The 21400-nt window shown below is 43.5% G+C and overlaps 2 protein-coding genes across 3 annotated transcripts in view; one reads left to right on the forward strand and one right to left on the reverse strand.

Annotated features, from left to right (window-relative positions):
- LOC102906506 (vomeronasal type-2 receptor 26-like) overlaps positions 1-21400 on the forward strand; it is a 194515-nt gene that overhangs the window by 59826 nt on the left and 113289 nt on the right. The gene's annotated exons all lie outside the window — the stretch shown is intronic.
- LOC121826233 (disks large homolog 5-like) lies at positions 9083-20164 on the reverse strand. 2 transcript variants are annotated; one of them, XM_076560687.1, is made up of 5 exons: positions 19791-20164; positions 17953-18113; positions 14965-16351; positions 10073-11226; positions 9083-9907 (listed from the first exon to the last, which is right to left on the reverse strand). In XM_076560687.1, exons 1-3 carry the CDS (start codon positions 19884-19886, stop codon positions 16216-16218), a joined length of 393 nt encoding a protein of 130 aa, XP_076416802.1. In that variant the 5' UTR covers positions 19887-20164; the 3' UTR covers positions 9083-9907; positions 10073-11226; positions 14965-16215. The 2 variants fall into 2 exon arrangements, with proteins under 2 accessions (XP_076416802.1, XP_076416801.1); XM_076560686.1 differs by having other exon boundaries at positions 9083-11226.

The following is a 21400-nucleotide window of genomic DNA, read 5'->3' on the forward strand; positions in this document are numbered from 1 at the left end:
TCCCAACATTGCTTATCTGGACCATCAAGAGGGATTCCTCACCCCACCTCCACCCCAGGACAGTCTTCTAATTTCTGCATTTCATCAGACAGTCTTAATACATGTTGTCAACCTAGAAGAGATCTAGCAAATCAGTTCCAGTCTGACAGTGAGGGATACAGGGGCAGGATCTTGAACCTATGAGAGCCCTGCATGGATGTGTGGCAGCCTAAGACAATTAGCATGCCTGTCCCAACAGGTTTCAAGAATCTTTTGGTTGGGAGTGATCTAATCCACCTAAGACAGCTCACCACAAAATATCCCAACATGTCTTTCAGGAAATTATCTCTTCTTCTCGGTTATCATTCATGTTATATTTCAGGAAAACTAGAAGCAGATTGCTTTTCATTTTCTGATTTCTTTTATACAATTTTAATGAATGTTCCTATTTCCTGAGAGGCCTAGAGCAATATACTTGTGTTTTCTTTTAATTTGGTCTACATGATGATTTTGTGAACATGTGTATACAGTGTACCACATTTACAGCTAAATATATGATGTCAAGCATACAATATGTCTAGTTTTTCTATTATGTAGTGGGTATCCATGGAGTAGGCTATTCCATCCACATCCAAGGTGTCATCCTCCTGTGTAGCACTGAGACCCATGGCTGGGAAATCCTTATGCAGCCAAAGCTTCCTGAAACTTACTGAGATACATCTAAGCCTGTGAGTTCTGGGATTACAGAAGTGTGAAACCTCATCTGATGAAAGAAGAGTCTCAGAGTGAAATTTGAAAATGGATGTTATTCATAAAAATACATTCATTTTACTCGATGGGGGCATTCAAAACATCAGTCCTTATATACAGTGTATAGCCTTATCAAACTATTAAAATAGTGACAAGAATAAAAGAAATAACGACAATTAACAAAACCTTAAACCAAAAATGAAGAAAACCAAAATCCAAAGCATAAATATCCCAACATATAAACAAAAAAATTAAGCAAATTTCAATATCCTTTGGAATTTCATTATGGAAGAGCAAATGAGGTGAGGAACTGTCTTATTCTCTGCAGTGAATTATCTTCAGCAACAGTAGCATATGACATGGTGTCAGCTTCAGCAATGCACCAGTGAGTATCTTATCCTTTGGGTGTGGTCTGTCTGGATGGCAGTGTGATGTTAACAGTCTTCCTTGTCAAATTTCCTTCACATATGGAGTCAGCTTGTCAAAGCCCTTGATAGGAAGCTGACAGAAGAACTCTTGCTCACCCACATGTCCTCTTCCATGTTGTTTCGCCCCTCACTGGGGCCACGTGCTGATGGATGTCAGGGTTCTTAGTAATTTGTGTTGTGTCTTCTGAATGTCAGACTATTTCTGATACAATCTTTTCTCTGGGAATAGTGAGCCAATGGATGTGCCTCAGACTGTGACTGGATCACCTGATGGTTGGTTGATATTTGCCTCACTAGTGAGTTCACAGCTGAAAAGAGGTGGCAATTTCTGAGGAGGCCGTGAACCTGGAGTGTAGAATGTCAAGCCTTCAGGGTGTCTCTGGCTTCTTCCAGCCTTCTCAGTTTTCTGAAGAGGTGCTGTCATGGAAAATCAGTAAAGAAAATAGGATTTAGAAACAGTTTTGCTGTGCCACTGGCAAGAACAATCAGGGCTTATTCATCCCTAGTAAAAAAAAGTTAAGGAAGAAAACTCACCCATGAACACCCTGGCTGCTGGGATGGGAAACAATGGTGGCTTACTTGCCTGGAACATAGTGTTTCTGCCCCTGCAGCTCCATCTGCAGGAGGCTGTCTTCCTGGGCTGTGGTCTGCTCCAGTTCCTGCTGGAGATTTTCAAACCTAGGGAAGGAAGGCAGCTGGGGCACAAGTCTGGTGGTGACCTGCCATGTCTGCTTTTGAGACCCCACCAGCTCTACTCAGCTAGACAATCAAGCATTACCTTTCAGCTGAGTTCATTCCCTGCTTCCCCAAGGGAAAAGGGTCAGAAAGCACCTGGGCAGGATTTTTTTCTCAGCTTTTAAAAACTGATAGAAGTTGAACTGGAATATACACACTTTGCTAGATTAGAAAAAACAGCATATTTCTCCAACATTCCAAAGACATCATTTTGGAGAAATATTAGTATGTCAAGGTCTGAGACACAGGTCAGGAAAAATACAACTGGCCTCAATTGGATCCAGGTGAATGTGAACCTCCTGGAAAACTCTCTGCCTGCCCTCTAGTGGAGCCTACACAGCAATACAGAGAAGGCTCTGGTTATTCCTACAGCTCAGAACCCTACATGGGATTACCTTGTCAGCTCCTACTCTGTTTATGACCAGAGTAAATCTGCTCATGAGAAACTGATAAACACTGCAGAGAGCCTGCAGTCAGCAGGAGTGTGCTGTATGCAAATCTGCAAAGAGTAGACACTTATCTCTAAATGTGATATTCCCGATGGAAAAGATGCAGGAGGACACACTTTCCTTCATGATCAGAGATCCTCCTTTCCAGGTTTCTGGCTGCCATGGCAATATTTGTGGGGAGATCTAATCTAAGAGATGAGATACTCAGAGCATACTATAGGTCTCATAATGGAAGAAGGGGCACAGTCCCCATAAGACCAAGGAGAAGCATATTGTTTCCTGGTCATAATTCCTGTTGACTGAGCCAGCAATGACACTCTGAGGTGTTCTTACCCTGGCTGTGGCTTGGAGCTTTGCCAATTGATAAAACTCAAATAGGATGGAGATCAGGTACAGCGGACCCACTTGGATCCATCTGCTTCTGGAAGCCTGGGCTCCTACCTCATCTGGGACACAGTGAAGTGATGCTGCAGCTTTACTGCCAAGTCCCTTTGCCGCGTGCACAGCTCCTTCTGCTTCAGCAGGGACTGAAGATTTTCCTCAAGTCTTTGATGTTCCTGTTCATTAGAAGATTGTGTTTTTAGGGGAGGTTTCATCACCATGTACATAAACGTGTATGCGTGGGTGCACTCTCTTTGTCTCTGTCTCTCTCTCCAGCACACTCATTTATATCCATGCACACATACAAGCACACTACATTCCATCCATGCTTAGTTTCTCAGAAAACATTAATGTAAGAAGAGATCACCTGGGATACTATGGAGAAGAAAGTTACCTTTCATTAAACTACACCCTTTCTTCCCTTATTCCAGCCCAGCGGCAGGAAACACAGGATGCTCTGAGCACAGGGATGTGGAGAAGATTGTGTACTTTTACTTGGTTTTGATAATTTTTCAGCTTATTTTTAGTTTATATGTTCAGGTGTTCAGCCTGCCTGTGTGTGTGTATGGCACTGGCATGCCTGGTGACCTGGTACAGGAACTCAGTGGGCAGGTAAGTCAATATAGTGCTTCCCTTGAAATCCTGTACACAGGCAGGTGAACACCAGGGTTCCTTGATCTGTAATCTAAGCTCTCCTAGCAAGTTCACCAGTCTGTGCATTGAAGGCTTAGTTCCCCAGCACAGGACCACTGGATGGCAGTGGACCAGCCGCTTGCTCTCACTCAGTGCTTCCCAGTGCCTCCAAGGAGGGCAGCTTCCTCCTAAAGAAGCTCTCTGTACCACAGGTTGCCTCAATTTAGGCCCAAAGGAATGATCTCAAAAAACTAGAATATCTCTCCAATCAGAAGTCTATAGTAACCTTTCCTCCAAGTAAGATGATTGTGTCAGGGAATTCTATGAGTAAGAGAAGGTTGACTAACTCACAGCCAAATGATTGCATACATTATTCTATACTCAGCAAATTGGATTGGTTTATTTTTATCCCTGTTCTATTTTAATTGGGTGAGGGTATGTAACCTTTGAATTTACTGGTTAGTGGTTAAAATTATCACTTTGGGGGCAGTCCAGCACAAGTCCCAGGCTTTTTTATTGAGCCGCCATGAGGGCTGGCTGGCCTAGCACATACTGACTGTGGGGCCTGTCTCAGTGGTCTAGGCTCAGTCCTTGAATCATGCATATAACTCTAAGTTGGTGAGGGATCCCAGACAGTAAACATCTGGCTGAACTTTGAGCAGTCAGAGTTTGTGCAGAAAGGGAGCTACTGCAAGGACTATGTCTTTTGTTCATGGCCCTCCCAGAGACTGCTTGCTCAGTCTTAGGAAACTGAAATTGAGGCCCGATCTCTGAGAGAAGACTGAGCAGCCTGTTATGGCAACTGCTAGGTCATTTCATTTCATTTCTTATCTTAACCAATAATAATTCATAACCAGTTCTCTTAAATGATGGCAAGTATTTGTAACCATTGAACAGAAATGACCAAAATCCATGGTTTTTTTTGTTTTGTTTTTTGTGTGTGTGTGTGCGTGTGTGTGTGTGTGTGTGTGTGTGTGTGTGTGTGTGTGTAAACAAAATCATAATTTTTTTTTAAAACATAATGTATCCTTAACATTTTTTTCTATGCATTACCAGGACAGAGAGGGGGTTAAAATGGGAAGCCAATGAAGAACTTGGCTTGAGAAGGAAGGGAGGGGGATTTAGATTCAGAGTGTGCAGGCAGTAAACTCCCAGCCACCCCTAGCTCCCTCACCTCTGCCTGCCTGTAGAGAGTGTGTATTTTCACCTTCTGTGAGAGCCACAGGAGCCTGTCCTGCATGCTAATACCATCCCTGCCTGTCTTGGCCCTGAGTCTGTTCCAAGCTTCAGTGAGGGAGTCTTCTGCCCACTCAGAGCCTCTCCTGCCCAGTCTGCTCACTCTGGGAACCTACCTCCCAGCTTGGGTAATTAGGGAAGGTGCCTGAAGGCTACAGTTATCATCCTTGCCTCGGTACAACTTCCCATCCAATCATCCTGTCCTGCTACAGAAGTTCACTGCTGAGAAGATGAAGGTCAGTGGGGATGGGGCAGACTCAGGCCATATGTACACAGTTCAAATACTGGTCTATCATTTCTGAGACTGACTTTATCATCTAGAGTCTCTTATCATGAGCTTGTATTGTGCCATCTGCAGTACCCAGGTCTTGGGGAACAGATCTGTTTGAAATTTTGCCCTCCAGCCTGTCCCTTCACCATCATTAAACACACCTTGAAGTGGGATTTACCAGAAAGCAGAAAGCCATGAGGCTTCCCCTACCTCTTCTCATCATGGTAGTTGATGACTTCTGAGCTGTCACTCACTGGATAGCAGTGTAACAGCAGTCCATCCTGTCCCATTTGGAAAGTGGAGTCCTGGTGCTGACTCTGCCTCAACTGTTGTCACCTTTTCTAACAAACACAAGTGGAGAAAATGAGTAGAAAATAATGGACATATCCCCCTCTGAGAATACCACTTCCCAGTCTCCCACTGTCCTTTGCCTTCATGCCTCTCTCCTTCCCTGAAAGTTTATCCCTCAAGGCTGGTCACAGATTTCCAGCAACTCCTTCTAATTCAGGGTCCTTATTGTTGGGTTTCCTTTTTATTCTTCTTTTCCATGGATGCTTTTTTCCTGCCCTAACATGACATTTGAAGGATAGTGGGAAGGAGTCATCTTAGAGATCTGTGGAGTTAGTCAAGGTATCACAGTGTTCCATTCCTCTATCTTATTGCAGATGGAAACCTATACTTAAGAACTGTGGCATGCAAAAAGAAAAAGAACAAAACTGAGATAACATCTTTTTCTGCTGGTCCTCAACCAATCAAATCTCAGTTATAAAAGAAAAACTGTGGGGAGATTCTTCCTGTGATTTCTAATTGAAGTGTTAGCATTTTGCTACCCTCAAAGCCAAACAAGATTTAGGGAGGGTGGCCTCAATTAAACCAGCTATCTAATCACAGAGCTTGAAATACTTTTCATGTCTGCATCAGCAGAATCTGGAAGAAGAGAAGTTATACAGTTGCCCAGCAGAGATGCCCCTTTGCTGTCTCAGCCTGGATGCCTGTGGCAACAGTTTCAGTAGGAACAGCCCACCTGCAAGTCTTCCTGTCAGCATCATTGGATCCTGGGAACCCACAATTTCCTGCTCTTCTCCAAGTTCTGGATAGCCAGTAAGCATAGTTAGACTTACTTGATGGGGGTGATTTCCCATAAAATGTGCAGTGGAAGAGGACGGAGAGACTGAAAACTAATCTGTGCTTGGTGTCAAATGTTATCTGAGGGACTTAACATGTGACATAGATTGTAGATATCGATCTAAGAAAGATCCTGAAACATCGACACGTTGTTAGTAACATGGTAGACAATATCAGTGCTCTAGAAGCATGCAAGTTCCATGCACAGAATGAAGCATGATCAAGCATGCCCCACCCCACTGAAATAGTGCTACTACCCCATTGTAAAGGATGAAGGCACCATCAGTGTTATGCCACAATACTCCATGCTTGTTTCCATACAACACACACAAATATGTGCCCACATTCATACATTTAAAAACATGTATGTGTCTACACCTTTGCATGCACACACACACACACACACACACACACACACACACACACACACACACAGAATTATACTTTGAATTCCAATTAGATGTACAATAAATTGGCATAACAAGAAATTAAATATAAACAAGCAACCTTTGTGGCATTGGTATGCATGTGTATGGTATGCATATTTTATGCAGAAATATGAGTATAGTTATGTGCATATTTTTATAAGTATCTATATGATATACCTAATATGTACAACCATATCTAACTGCATATACATGTGTATATAAATATAAAGATAAACTGAAACCCCAACTCCCAGACGCCAGCCAAGGAGGCAGCAGAAATTTCCGAGTGGCAAGCTTGATGTGTCAGCTCTTTCCTCCCTTCAACTCTGAGTGACTATTATGTTTATTAACAGTATCATTCATTTGAAACAAAATTCTGCACAAATTTTTCACAATGCCCTTTAATATTAAAATAGTCTCTAACTTTCAGAACCACAAGGAAACCCTCTAAGGCAGAAAGCCACGAGTTGATCATGAAAAGTACCAGGGAAGGGCCAATGGGATGGCTAGGTGGGTGGAAGGAAAGAGATGACTCCTCCTAATTTGTTCATTGACCTCCATATGAACAGAATGACAGAATGGCATGGCGTGTATTCTATGTTCATTCTCTCTCTATTATATAGATGTAAGATGTTATTATTTTAAATACCAATCAGAAGATTTCTATACACTTATCATATGATATAATTAATTTTTCAAATAATGAAAAAAATCTCATGCAGCTCACAACTCTTTGTAACTCCAGGAACAGAGGAGTTGACACTCTCACACAGGCATACATAAAGGCAAAACATCAATGAACATAAAATAGTGAATAAACAATTAAATATTTATAGGAGCTAGTGGGGTCAGGAGCCCCACAATCATCCCACAAAACTAACTAACGTAGGCTCATAGTGACTCAGAGACTGAACTACCAACCAGGGAGCATGCATGGGACTGACCTATGTCCTCTCCATGTATTTTACAGTTGTTTAACTTGATCTTCTTGTGAGACTCCTAACGGTGGGAGCAGGACTCCTACTGAATTGCTGTGTCCAGCCTTAATGTATGAAGTCATGCCTAGTCTCACCACAACTTGATATAACGTGGCAGGCAGATATGCACAGGAGGTCTGCCCATTTCTGAAGAGAAAAAAGAGAAGGAGGAATGGATGGGGAGCAGGAGGAGTGGAGGTTGGGGGAAGGACTGAGAAGAGAGGATGGAGGGGAAATTTTGGTTAGGATGTAAAAACAAAAATAAACAAATAAATAAAACCAAATTTATTCCAAAAGTGGGAGAATATTGATGGTTATCATATTTAAATTTGAGATACTAAAAGAATGTCCCTCCAGAGATATTGCCACTTATTTTAACTTTATAATGTGTTTGTAGTTGTACAGGGATTGCTGGGGATGTCTTTCTGTATGCTGTGAATGTGTTGCTCTGAGTGATTGATAAATAAAATGCTGATTGGACAGTAGCCAGGCAGGAAGTATAGTATTGGCAGGATAAGCAGAGAGGAGAATGCTGGGATTGGAAGACTGAGTCAGGAGAAACCCCTGCCACCATAAGAAGTAAGATGTAAAGTACCGGTAAGTCACAAGTCACATGGCAACTTACAGATTAAGAGAAATCGGTTAATTTAAGATATAAGAACAAGATAGTAAGAAGCCTGCCGTGGCCATACACAGTTTATAATTAATATAAGTCTCTTGTGTGTTTACTTGGGTCTGAGCTGCTGAAGGAGCTGGGTGGACACAGGAAAACTCCAACGACAAGGGATAATTAAATCAAGTTAGGCATAATTTTGAGCTGGTCTAATACATAGTGTGTTCGTGTTGTATTTGGAGTAATTATATCTTGTTTAGGCAATATTAAGACCTGGTTATTGTTTTACATTTGGAAATTAATCATGACATCAAAAGATATAATTTTGTGTCAAGCTGATAAGGGTGCAATTGTGAGAGCTATTTTTGTTTGTCAAATTTATCACATCTGAAATTCATTAAAACCCCAAAATGGAGGGGCATGCCTGTGAGGTATTTTTGCTTAATTTGAAGAGAGAAGATCCACATGTAATCCTGATCTTTGCATTAGAAAGACATTCCTTTAATCTGGATATTGATGAGGAAAGAAACACCTATAACTCAGATGTTTTGAACCCCAAAACCCCACTTGTAATCTCAGCCAGGCCTTGTGCTGGAAGCCCATATAAAGAAATGGAAGACGGGAGTTTTTCTCTTTAGCTGCTTGCTCTCACCTTGCTAGCAATTCCATGCCTTCACTGGCATTGGAGCCAACTTCCTTGGGATTCCAGACTATACTGCTGATGGGCTGAGACATCAAGCATAGTGGATTGAGCAACTCCTGGATTCAGGGATTTTGCCATTATAGCCAGCCAATGTTCAATTAGCTGGACCACAGCCTCTAAGTCATTCAAAAATATAGCCTTTTGTATATATAGATTTCATTCTGTAAGATGTTACCCCATAAAACCCTGAACAATGTACCAGACAGGTATAGCATTTTTAGAGTAGTTTGGGTCCGACAATAGCACTGAGTCCCATGGCTGAGAAATCCTTGTGCAGCTCAAGATTCCTGGAACTTACTGAGATACATCCCAGCCTGTGAGTTCAGGGTTTACAGGAGTGTGAAACCTCACCTGCCTAAAGAAGAGTCTCAGAATGAAGTTTCAAATTGCATTTTATTCATAAAACACATTCATTTTACTCAATGGGGGCTTTCACAACAGCAGTCCTTATATATAATGTATAGCCTTAGCAAACTATTAAAACAATGACAAGAATATAAGAAATAAGATAAATTAACAAAACCTTAAACCAAAATGAACACCAAAATCCAAAGCATAAATATCCCAACATATAAACAAAAAAAATAAGCAAATTTCAGGATCACTTGGAATTTCACTATGGGAGAGCAAATGAGGGGAGGAACTGTCTAATTCTCTGCAGTGAATAATCTTCACCAAAACTTGCACATGACATGGCTTCAAGTCAGCTTGCTCAAGTCAGCTTCAGCACTGCACTGGAGAGAATCTTATGCTTTTGGGTGTGGTCTGTCTGGATGGCAGTGTGATGTTAACACAGTCTTCCTTGTCAGATTTCCCATCACATATGGAGTCATCTTGTCAAAGCCCTTGATAGGAAGCTGACAGAAGAACTCTTGCTCACCCACATGTCCTCTTCATTTTGTTTTGCCCCTCAATGGGGCCACGTGCTGATGGATGTCAGGGTTCTTAGTAATTTGTGTTGTGTCCTCTGAATCTCAGACTATTTGTGATACAATCTTTTCTCTGGGAATAGTGAGCCACAGATGTGGACCGGATTGTGGCTGGATTGCCTGATGGTAGGTTGATATTTGCCTCACTAGTGAGTTCACAGCTGAAAAGAGGTGGCATTTTCTGAGGAGGCCGTGAACCTGGAGTGTAGAATATCATGCCTTCAAGGTGTCTCTGGCTTCTTCCAGCCTTCTCAGTTTTCTGAAGAGGTGCTATTAGGGAAAATTAGCAAATAAAATATTCAGAAACAGTTTTGCTGTGCCACTGTCAAGAAAAATCAGGGCCTATTTATCTCTAGTAATCAAAAGTTAAGGAAGAAAACGTGCCCCATGAATACCCTGGCTGCTGGCGATGGGGCTCAATGGTGGCTTACTTGCCTGGAACATAGTGTTTCTGCACCAGCAGCTCCTTCTGCAGGAGGCTCTCTTCCTGGGCTGTGGTCTGCTCCAGTTCCTACTGGATGTTTTCAAACCTAGGGGAGGAAGGCAGCTGGGGCACAAGCCTGGTGGGGACCTGCCATGTCAGCTTTTGATCCCCCACCAGCTCTACTCAGCTAGACAATCGAGCATTACCTTTCACCTGAGTTCATTCCTTGCTTCCCCAAGGGAAAAGGGTCAGAGAGCACGTGGGCAGGATTTTTTTTCTCAGCTTTTAAAAACTGGTAGAAGTTGAACTGGTAAGTACATACTGTGCTGGATTAGAAAAAAACAGCATATTCCTCCAACAGTCCAAAGACATCATTTTGGAGAAATATCAGTATGTTAAAGTCTTAGGCACAGTTCAGGAAAGGTATCCCTGGCCTTGATTAGATACCAGGTGAATGTGAACCTCCTGGAAAACTCTATGCCTGCCCTCTAGTGGAACCTACACAGCAATGCAGAGAAGGCTCTGGTTATTTCTACAGTTTAGAACCCTGCATGGGATTAACTAAATTGTCAGCTCCTACTCTGTTTATGACCAAGAGTAAATCTTCTCATGAGAAACTGATAAACACTGCAGAGAGCCTGCAATCAGCAGGAGTGTGCTTTATGCAAATTTGCAAAAGGTGGACACTTCTCTCTAAACGTGATGTTCCTGATGGAAAAGATGCAGGGGAAGCACTTTCCTTCATGATCAATGATCCTCCTTTCCACGTTTATGGCTGCTATGGGAATATTTGTGGGGAGATCTAATCTAAGAGATGAGAGACTAGAGCATACAAGAGTTCTCAGAAAGGAAGAAGGGGACACAGTCCCCATAAGACCAAGGAGAGAGCATATTGCTTCCTGTTGACTGAGCCAGCAATGACACTCTGAGGGTTTCTTTCCCTGCCCGTGGCTGGCAGCTTTGCCAATTGACAAAACTCAAAGAGGACAGAGATCCAGGTGCAGCGGACCCACTTGGATCCATCTGCTTCTGGAAGCCTGGGCTCCTACCTCATCTGGGACACAGTGAAGTGATGGTGCAACTTTACTGCCAAGTCCCTTTGCCGGGTGAACAGCACCTTCTGCTTCAGCAGGGACTGAATATTTTCCTCAAGACTTTGAAGTTCCTGTTCATTGGAAGATTGTGTTTTTAGGTGAGGTTGTCCTAACCATGTACATAAACATGCATTCTCTCTCTCTCTCTCTCTCTCTCTCTCTCTCTCTCTCTCTCTCTCTCTCTCTCTCTCTCTTTCTCTCTAGCACACACATGCATGTGGATGCACACATACAAGCACACTACATTCCATCCACACTTAGTTTTCCAGATAACTCTTATGTAAGAAGAGATCACCTGGGATACTATGGAGAACAAAGTTACCTTTCATTAACCTACACCCTCTCTACCCATATTCCTGCCTGGAGGCAGGAAACAGAGGATTCTCTGAGCACAGGGATGTGGAGAATATTGTGTGCTTTTACTCAGTTTTGATAATTTTTCAGTTTATTTTTAGTTTATATGTGCAGATGTATAGCCTGCTTGTGTGTCTGTATAACATGTGCATGCCTGGTGACCTGGGAGAAGAACTCAGTGGGTAGATAAGTCAATGCAGTGCTTGCCTTGAAAACCTGTACACAGACATGTGAACACCAGTGTTCCTGGATCTGTAATCTAAGCTCTATTAGCAAGTTCCCCAGTCTGTGCATTGAAGGCTTAGTTCCCCAGCACAGGACCACTGGATGGCAGTGGACCAGCCCCTTGCTCTCACTCAGTGCTTCCCAGGGCCTCCAAGGAGGGCAGCTTCCTCCTAAAGAAGCTCTCTATACCACAGGTTGCCTCCATTTAGGCCCAAAGGAATGAGCTCAGAAAACTAGAAAATCGCTACAATCTGGAGTCTATATTAAACTTTCCTCCAAGTAAGCTGATTGTGTCAGGGATTTGTTTGAGTAACAGAAGGTTGACTAACTCACGGCCAAATGACTGCATATATTATTCCATACTTCACAATATCCCATGGACCACATTATATGTTTGCACTCATCAGTAATGGGTATCTGAAGAGTTTCTAGTTGGGCTGTTCTGATGAGTCCTGCTGTATCCCTGTTGTCCCCTATTCTCTGTGGACACCACTTTCCATTCTGGAATCAATGCTCCACCTGAAGTCTGTAGTTCCACTTTCTGAATAATTGCACATACCTTCTCATAGGGCTGCACCATTTTACACTACTAGCAATGTCTGAGAGTTCTCATTTCTCCCAACTCTCCATCAGGCTGAATTTAACTCATTATGAAGAAGTTTGGAATAAAAGCAGTTTCTGAGTGCTGCAGACACAACATGGAGTGGGTACTTGAGAGTATGATGAGCCTAAGCGGTACCCTAAGACAACCTCATCTCACACCTCAGCATAGGTGTGGGACTTCTGCTGGGCTGGGATGCAGCCACAAGCACCTCTGCAGTTCAGAATTGGTCTGAGAATCAAGTCCAGGCCAGCTCCAAGGGCAAGGTTAGCTGAACAAAAGTAGGGCAAAGGTGAATGGAAAATGGCAGCAAGCAATGAGGAGAAGAACAAAACAGGATGCAGGGAAGTCATCAGTCACCAGCCTCCTTTCACCCAGAGCAGAGAGGGACACAAACCTTTCCGGCCTTTCCTGCCTCTCAGTATCCTCTCTTTCACCTTCATGGACCCCATTTCTCTGTTTTTCTCCAGAGGATTTCTTTGCAGATAAATAATTCTGCCTCTACAAATACCTGAAGAACTTTTAGCTTGCATCAGTTATGTGGCCTTTGGTTGTAGTTAGCTGTGTGGACATGCAGAAGGATGTGCAACAACATCTGTTCTTTGATGGAGGCAAAGTGGTACTAACCAGATTAGGCACAGTACTTTCTCATTGAAATCCATCTCCATCATTCTTAAAGATGTTCCATTGTTCCGTGAGAGAGTGAACATACCCACAGAGGCTCAAACACACATTCTCATTCCTCAAAGATACACATAAAAGCAACAACAACAACAACAACAACAACACACACACACACACACACACACACACACACACACACACACACACACACACACACACACACAACCTTTCTTGAATCCAGAAAGGCAAGGTACAAGACTAGAATGCTGCAGCACCTTTTATACTCCAGGGGGAGGTAGTGGGTCCTCCCTACTGTCTACAAGCCTCTTAGACCCAGAAAAGCTCTTCTGTCCTGGCCTGAACTTATTTCCCTTCCCAGGGAAGTTCTTAACACCAGACTCACTGATCGTACGGATAAGTAACAACCTCTGCACAACTGAGTTGGACCACACAAAACCAAGTGCTGGCGGAAGAGGGTCAGACATGAAGCCTCCTGATAGATTTAAGTTGAACCATCATAGTCTCCTCACTAAACTTACCCCGACTCCTCCACAGAAGACATCGACAGCACCAGAGACTAGAAGTCACCCATTGTCATTATCCAACAACTTTTAACCAGATTACAGTGCACATTATATGAAAACAGTCCCAGGCCATTCAGTGGAAGTTTATTTAGGTCATCCAGAGCACTTTTCTAAAACACAGCACTCTATACAACTATGAGTTGTACTCTGTCCTAAGAGTGAGCTTCAAATATCAGGCTACATGTTGTGAGGCCAGTAGACAAAACAGACCTTTCCTGGGAAGTTACCTCTATGGTGTGAAAGAAAAGAAGTCTACTTTTTTATTTTTAAAGTAGCTCCATTGTTTGATTTTTGTTTTTTATTATAAGACGCATTAATTGCAATGTAATAAAGGAACAAAGGAACCATTTAGCAATGAAATGAGACAGAAAAAGACAGGACGCTCTATGGTGAGGAGACAGGAAATCCAAAGATCTGTGGCTATCCAGCTTAGCCAGAACAGAAATTTTCAGGTTCAGTAAGAGACTCCGGCTGAAGGGAATAGGGGAGAAAGCAACAGAGGACACTCGATGTCATCATCAGACCTTCCAAAACACCCACAGATGTATATACACCCTCAGACAGACATACTCACACACAGACAAACACCCCTCCAATCATCAGTGATCAGAATGCAGTGAGGAAGACATCACACTGGATGAGGATGACATTGCCAGTTGGTTTTAGACTCCTCACACTAGCTGTTATAAGAAAGTCCCACAATTCTCTATCATTTTGGACTAAAAATGCCTGGGGAAGCATGCTGTGTCTCTGCAGGCTATGTTGATGCAGTTGGCTCAAATCTGTCACCCTGACCCCCACCTGTCATAAGCCCTTGCCACATCCCTGGTCATCCAGTGAGCTTCTGAATGTAAGATCCAGGATGGGAGAACTGGCCACGCCACTCACAACAAACAGTACTGACAAGCTGTTAATTTAGTTTCTGTTACTGTGATCCAAGAGCTTGGCCAGGTAAAGAGAACACCATGGCAGTCTGGGAACAAGAGGGTAAAATGCCATATGGCACCCAAAAAGATGTCTATGAGCCCCGGTCATTTCGCTTTTTCAGGGGGTGTTCCTCCTTCCATGCTGTGTCTGCTCTGATCACACATGACATCTGCAAAAGCAAATGATTCCCAGACCCTTGACCTGACTCACTCAGATCTCTGTGGCTACCATTATAGCATGGCTCCTCCCATACTGACATACATGTGAGTGGTATATGATTGACCTGCCTCCCTCAATGGGCTGCGGCTTCCAGCCGAGCAGTAGGGTTTGCTTGCCTAAGAGGCTAACTCCCAGAAAGACTTGTGGATGACCACAGAAGTGAACTATTGGATGGGATGGGTCAGGTGGATAAGTGAGTAGATGGTTACATGAGTGTGTGTATGTGTGTGTATGGTCAGACAGGTGGCCAGGTTTGCCCTGCTGCTTCAACCTACCTGCAGCTGCCTTGTCCAGAGGTCATAGATATTCTCATGGACCTCTTCACAGAGCCTCTTTGCCTCCTCACAGGACTCTTGTAGTAAAATCTGCTCCCCCTGTAGCTTTTTCTTGTCCTCTAGCAAGATTCTCACTTTTTCCTTCAGCTGAGTCTGTTCACTCAGGTGCTGACTGTAGAGGGTGCTGAAATATCACAAGAAATGATGTGCTCCGATTCCATCTGGCACTCCTGCCTCCCAATACCATGATTCCTGCAAGGTCCCATGTTCCCATCCCCAACAGCCCCGGGCTGGAGCCATCATTAGCCATGGCAGCATCACTCAGGTGCAGGCAGAAGCTAGAGAATAGCCAAATTCAAGAAAGATTTACACTACTTCTGAAGACCCTGACAGCAAAAAGGATCCATGTACCTCTGAGGACTGGATCTGCTGCCTCCCGCACACATACCCTGGTACTTAACTGTTCACAGTATTGGGAAAACATGAGCAGGTAGAGGGAAACCATGCTCTCAGAGAGACAGAAGACCCATTGGGAATACATTCCATCCATGTGTCCCATAGAAACCAGCTGTGTAATCTCATGCCTGCACCACAGAAACCATTCATGGTGCAAACTATGTTTTCTGTCTAGAAATTCCAGAAGCTGACCGGAAAAAGTTGGGAGGGGGTCTCAGACTCTTCATACTTAGGAGAACTCAGTCTAGGATGCACAAGTCCAAGAGCTATAAGGCAGGCTGCTTGCTAAGAGGTAAACAGACTAGAACCACAGCCCTCACTTTGGTTTAAAGGTAGAGAAGGGAAGAAGATGCTGTGGGATGCCTTTCTGTATGCCATGAATGTGTATTGCTCCCATTGGTTAATAAATAAGCTGCTTTGGCCTATGGCAAGGCAGGAAGGAGCTAGGCATGAAAGTCCAGGAGAGACAGAGAAGAAAGGCAGAGGTGGAGGAGATGCCAGCTGCCACCCCAGGAGTAACATGCCATCAGCCTGGCATTCAGCAGCCATGTGGAAAAACACAGATGAATAGAATTGGGTTAATTTAAGATGATAGAGCTAGCTAGCCTGAAACTAAGCCATTGGCCATATAGTTTGTAAGTAATGTGAGCTTCTGTGTGTTTATATGGGACCATTTTGCTGCAGGAGGCAGGTGGGACAGATTCCTCCTGGCAGCGTGGTCAGGCAGGACTGGAGAAACTTCAGACAACAAGAAGCAGTCTTTAGCAAGTTCTGGAGTCCACCCAAGTCAGGCACTCACCGGTAGATTTTGGTCTTCTCACTCAGCTCTGTGCACTTGTACAAGGCCTCACTAATTTCCTTGGGTAATTTCTTCACATCTGACATATCCTTCTTATGCTCTGTGTTCTGCATCTCATTCTCCGAATTCAGCCTGTGGTAGGGCATAGCCCCAGGAGCACAGAACCCTGTGAACACAGGCCTCAGGGACCCCATGAATTAAGGATGTATTTTGCACTACCCTAGCCTACTGGATGTCACACCCTGAATGCTATGTACTGGGAACTCCTGATGTGCATTAGACTTGCTACCCTGCCCCAGGGCCAGGAAAGGCTGGGTGTCCACAGGGAGGGAGACAGGGCCCCATGAGCTCCCTCAGTAGGCCTGGAGAGGTAGACTAGCTCTCTAAGAACGTCCACCAGTGTGGGCCTACCTGAAATCTGCGATGATATTTCCACTGGTGTGAGAACAGAAATGCCTTGTCCTTACAAGGATAACCAGAACTCATCATCAATATTGTCATTCATGAGGCACTCTATAAGGATGGCTTTATAAACTCCCAAGGGGATTCCAGTGAGGCACCAGGGTGAGCACAAAGACTGAGAACAGTGGTGATCAAAGTGGAGCTCCCTGGTCACAGCACTTATATCACCTGAAATCTTTGAAACAGGCAAATCCTCAGCCCTACTATCGATATCCAACTCACAAGATCTGAAGCGACACACACACACACCACACACAACACAACACACACACACACACACACACACACACACACACACACACACACACACACACACTGTAATGGAGCCTCTCAGAGATAGCACAGAACACACTGAGACACCAAATCCTCAACACAAAGAGATGCATTTCCCCAGCAGGGCAATCATGGCATTGGGAGCCTGCCTCTGGGTCAGGCAAAGGCAGACAACAGGCAGCAGGCTTTTTTCAGCAGTGGGATTTTAAATAGAAAGGTTACGTCTGTGCTAGGGTGAGTTGCTGAGATCTGATTGGATAGGTTGGCAAGTCTAGGCGGGTAATGAATTTTGATTGTTGAACTTTGGTGTTCAGTTTCAAGAATGAGTCAGTGTGCACAAAAGGGAATGAACTTTGGGGACTAAATTTAGGAATGTAATCTAATGGTTTATCAAGGGAGAGGGAAGTGAAAAGGCCAAAACCTGACACTGCCATGTTTGCGATGTTTGGGCCCCTTAGAGGGCAATTCACATGCACACAGACCTACACACAGTTAGGATGTCAGAGAAATGCAGGTGGGTGGCATTGTCTCACAGTACAAGGAACAAGACCAGAGAGGAGCAAGGATGGACACCAGGCCTTCCAGACACACACAGATGGACCAAGTAGGACCACAAGGCCCTTCAAGCTGCTCCCAGAGCAACAAGCAAAAATAAATATCTTGTCAAATACAGAGACTCAGGTTAAACGCAGACCACCCGGTATTTCCTACAAGCCAACACCTGTCAACACCTTGAAATGCATGTTGTGATTTTACACCCTACTGCCCCTCTCTGTGGACTGTGATTCAGGCCACAGGCTCTGGTGTTTATTAGGAAGAATCAGAACAGCCTGTGTCCCATCTCACTCCTACAGGCTTTAGTTCTGCCTCCCAGATGCATTTAGGAAAATATGCTTGTGCAGGTCACCCTGCAGGTGCAGCTTCCAGTGACCCAAGGACTGCTGGAATTGACAAAGTAGGGTCAAGACAGTCACCAGAGAACAGGGCATGATGAATACCTGTTGTTCAACTCATTGCTGTAATGGGCCAGGAATTCACGCAGTTCATTCCTGTCATTGGTCATCATCTGCAGGTGAAGTTTCAGTTTTTCCACCTGGTTCAGCTGCTGCTCCTGCTCAGTGAGGAAGAAGGGTGTGGAATGATGCCTTCCTAGCAGCCCCTGTAGGTACATAAACACAAGTGAATTTCTACATATGAATGCCATAAGCCAAGGAGATCATGTGGTATCCCAAGACGAGGCCTGAGGAAGAGGAAGTGCATGGAACCCAGTGAAGCCCTCAAAGATAAGAGCAGCTATCCTTAAGCTGGGCCTCATAAGCCATGTGTCTGTCTCCCTTCCCCATGGCTAGATATATGCCTCAGCCCCTGCTGCTGCCCCACTGGCCCTGAAAGATATAAGCAAGGCCAGCCATGTTGGTTTGGAATTGTCATCTCATACCTGATGTGATGCAAGGAAGTCCAGGAGTCCCTAGTGCTTTTCACCTCCCAGCCCTGATAACCTGTGTCTATAACTAAAAGGAACTGAATGTGTCAGACTTGGGTACAATGGATGGAAACTTTCCCTCCTTGGTATTTACATCAGATATAAAGTGTAACAACATCCCATTCTGATACCGCATTAGTGTGGTTCTGGGCCTCCTGTTGCAGTCTTTGCCACTCAGAATGAACTGAAGGAGGTCGAAGCACAGCAGCTGCAGCCTTGACCATTCCTGTCTCTCTGCCAACTAACCATCAGAAATCCTCCATCTTGGATCTGCTCTTTAGGGACCTGGATACGCAGCATAGGTCCATTGCTTCAGATGATCACAACTTCTGAACCCCATACTAGAAGGTCCAGTTCTAGCCTCACCTCCTTAGCAAATTAGGACTCTCTCTGCCAATCAGTGTGCTTGGTCTTGCCATCATGTCAGTTGGTGAATCTATAAGCAATTAGTGAATGCCTCAAGGGCAGATGGGTTTGCCACGACTCTGGTGATTTCATAGACGATGCCAAGGGCTCTCCAGGATACAATTGAATTTCCAGAGAATGGACTGTTAGGGCCACTGCCAATGGTCATCACCTATCTGATAACAAGCTCTTCTCCAAATCACCAATAGCCAAGCTGCCCTTTCCAGGAGCCCTTCCTGAGACACAGAGGAAGGCCTTCTGCACCTCCTCATTCCAATCCCGAGATCTCTCTGATTCATTAGAATCTAGTTCATTCTAATTCAGTAGTTCATTATGTGTGGAGAGCAAGACTCATTTTCCAAACACCACCCAGGAATGGCTCTTCTCCTGATGATTGCCAGCTAATATGATGAGAAAATAAGGATGCTAAGAAATTCACTCAGGATAATGGGGAAGGAAGATCAGTTCCATGAGGTGAACAAGTACATTAGAGAAGATCCACTGGGCTCTTACATGTATGGGGGTGGTGGAGGATTATGTGGGTCCTGTCAGAAAAATGATATGTCACATAGGTAATAATGAAATTTTGCTAAATGCTGCAGCAGAAAACATTCCAGCCATCATGATGTTTGCAAAACTGTTATCAACTACTGATGGGTATGACTGAAAATACCTAAGGACTGGGCATCCCCAGGTGAGCCCTCAGTCATCAAGAACAAATACTTACAAAAAGATTGATGTCCCAGTCCTGTACTCAAGGTAGAGGAAAGAGGACTGGCTAGTAAGAGGGCAGTAATGAAAATATTCAACTCTGGGTCTGCTCTTGAAGAACTCAGAGGACCAGGATAGACCCATTTCTTCTCAGAAACTCTCCCCTCCTGAGCCCCACTCCTGGGAGCTGAAGCTTTCCTCCTTCTGGAAGCTCCCCATCCCTTGCCCAGGACTCACTGCATTTTCCCCAGAACCATTTGTTTCTTGATGTGTGACATGGAGACTGAAAGCCATCTTACTTCTGCCTCCCTCTGATCTCCCTGTGCTCGCCATCCTTTCTCCCAAGAATCCTGTTCAGTCAAGTCAGCATATCTGTAGGTGAAACACAAGACTCTGCACAAATGCCCCAATGACAGTTGGTGTTGCCACAACACAGGTGACATCACATGGAATGCCAGGGCTCTCCAGGAGACAGTAGAATGTCCATGTGCTGATGTCACATGATCTAGCTATTTCATCCTTGCTACATACCTCACCCAAAAGTGACTTGAAACCAAGGTGCCATTTCCATGAGCCTTTGTGGTCACAATGGAAGCCTTTAGGTAGATCCTCCTTCCAAAGTCAGAAAGCTAGCTTTCTGCTTCATTAGAAACTTTATCTAAGTGAAGTTGCATTTCATATGTTTTCCTTCTTCCCAAAATATTCTTTAATATTCCCATTCTGAAAACCTTTATCTTAAATCCCATATAAACTTTATTTGTATTCAAATCTCATAACTTGTTTAAGCTTTAATGTTCCATATTTTTATATCTTTAACTACTACCCCAGGTCCAATACAGAATGCATTCAATCTCTCAAGATATACTTAACCCTTTAAGTTTTTATAAACATATTACATCTTAAAATAACTTTTTTCTATTTAATTCATTGAGTTATCCTCTGCTTGAAATTTGATCCAGTTTTTTCTTATGTTAACCAATAATAATTTGTAATCACTTCTCTTAAGTGATGGCGTGTATTTGTAACCATTGAACAGAAATGACTAAAATCCATGTTTTTTTGTTTCTCTCTCTGTCTCTCTCTCTCTCTGTCTCTCTCTCTCTCTGTCTCTCTGTCTCTCTCTCTATCTCTCTCTGTGTGTGTGTGTGTGTGTGTAAACAAAATCATAATTTTTTTAAACATAATGTATCCTTAACATTTTTCTATGCATATACTTCCTGCCTAGCCATTGGCCAATCAGTATTTTATTTGTTGACCAATCAGAGCAACACACTTGCCATACAGAACATCTCACAGCAGAAAGACCCTGAAACATCTACACATTGTTAGTAACATCTTAGACAACATCAGTGCTCTAGAAGCATGAAAATTCCATGCACAGAGTGAAGCATGATCAAGCATGCTCCATCCCACTGTAATAGCACTATTACCCCATGATAAAGGAAGAGGGCACCATCATGTTGTACCACAATATACACATGCTTGTTTCCATACAACACACACAAATATGTGCCTACATTCGTACATTTAAAAACATGTATGTGTCTACAACTTTGCACACACACACACACACACACACACACACACACACAGAATTATACTTTGAAATTAATTTAGATGTACAGTAAATTGGCATAACAAGAAATTAAAAAGAAACAAACAACCTTTGTGGCATTGGTATGCATGTGTATGGTATTCATGTTGTATGCAGAACTATGAGTATAGTTATGTGCATATTTTTATAAGTATCTATATGATATACCTAATATGTACAACCATATCTAACTGCATATACATGTATATATAAATATAAAGATAAACTGAAATCCCAACTCCCAGACACCAAC

Source organism: Peromyscus maniculatus, chromosome 23 (genome assembly GCF_049852395.1).
Source record: "Peromyscus maniculatus bairdii isolate BWxNUB_F1_BW_parent chromosome 23, HU_Pman_BW_mat_3.1, whole genome shotgun sequence".
Classification (NCBI taxonomy): domain Eukaryota; kingdom Metazoa; phylum Chordata; class Mammalia; order Rodentia; family Cricetidae; genus Peromyscus; species Peromyscus maniculatus.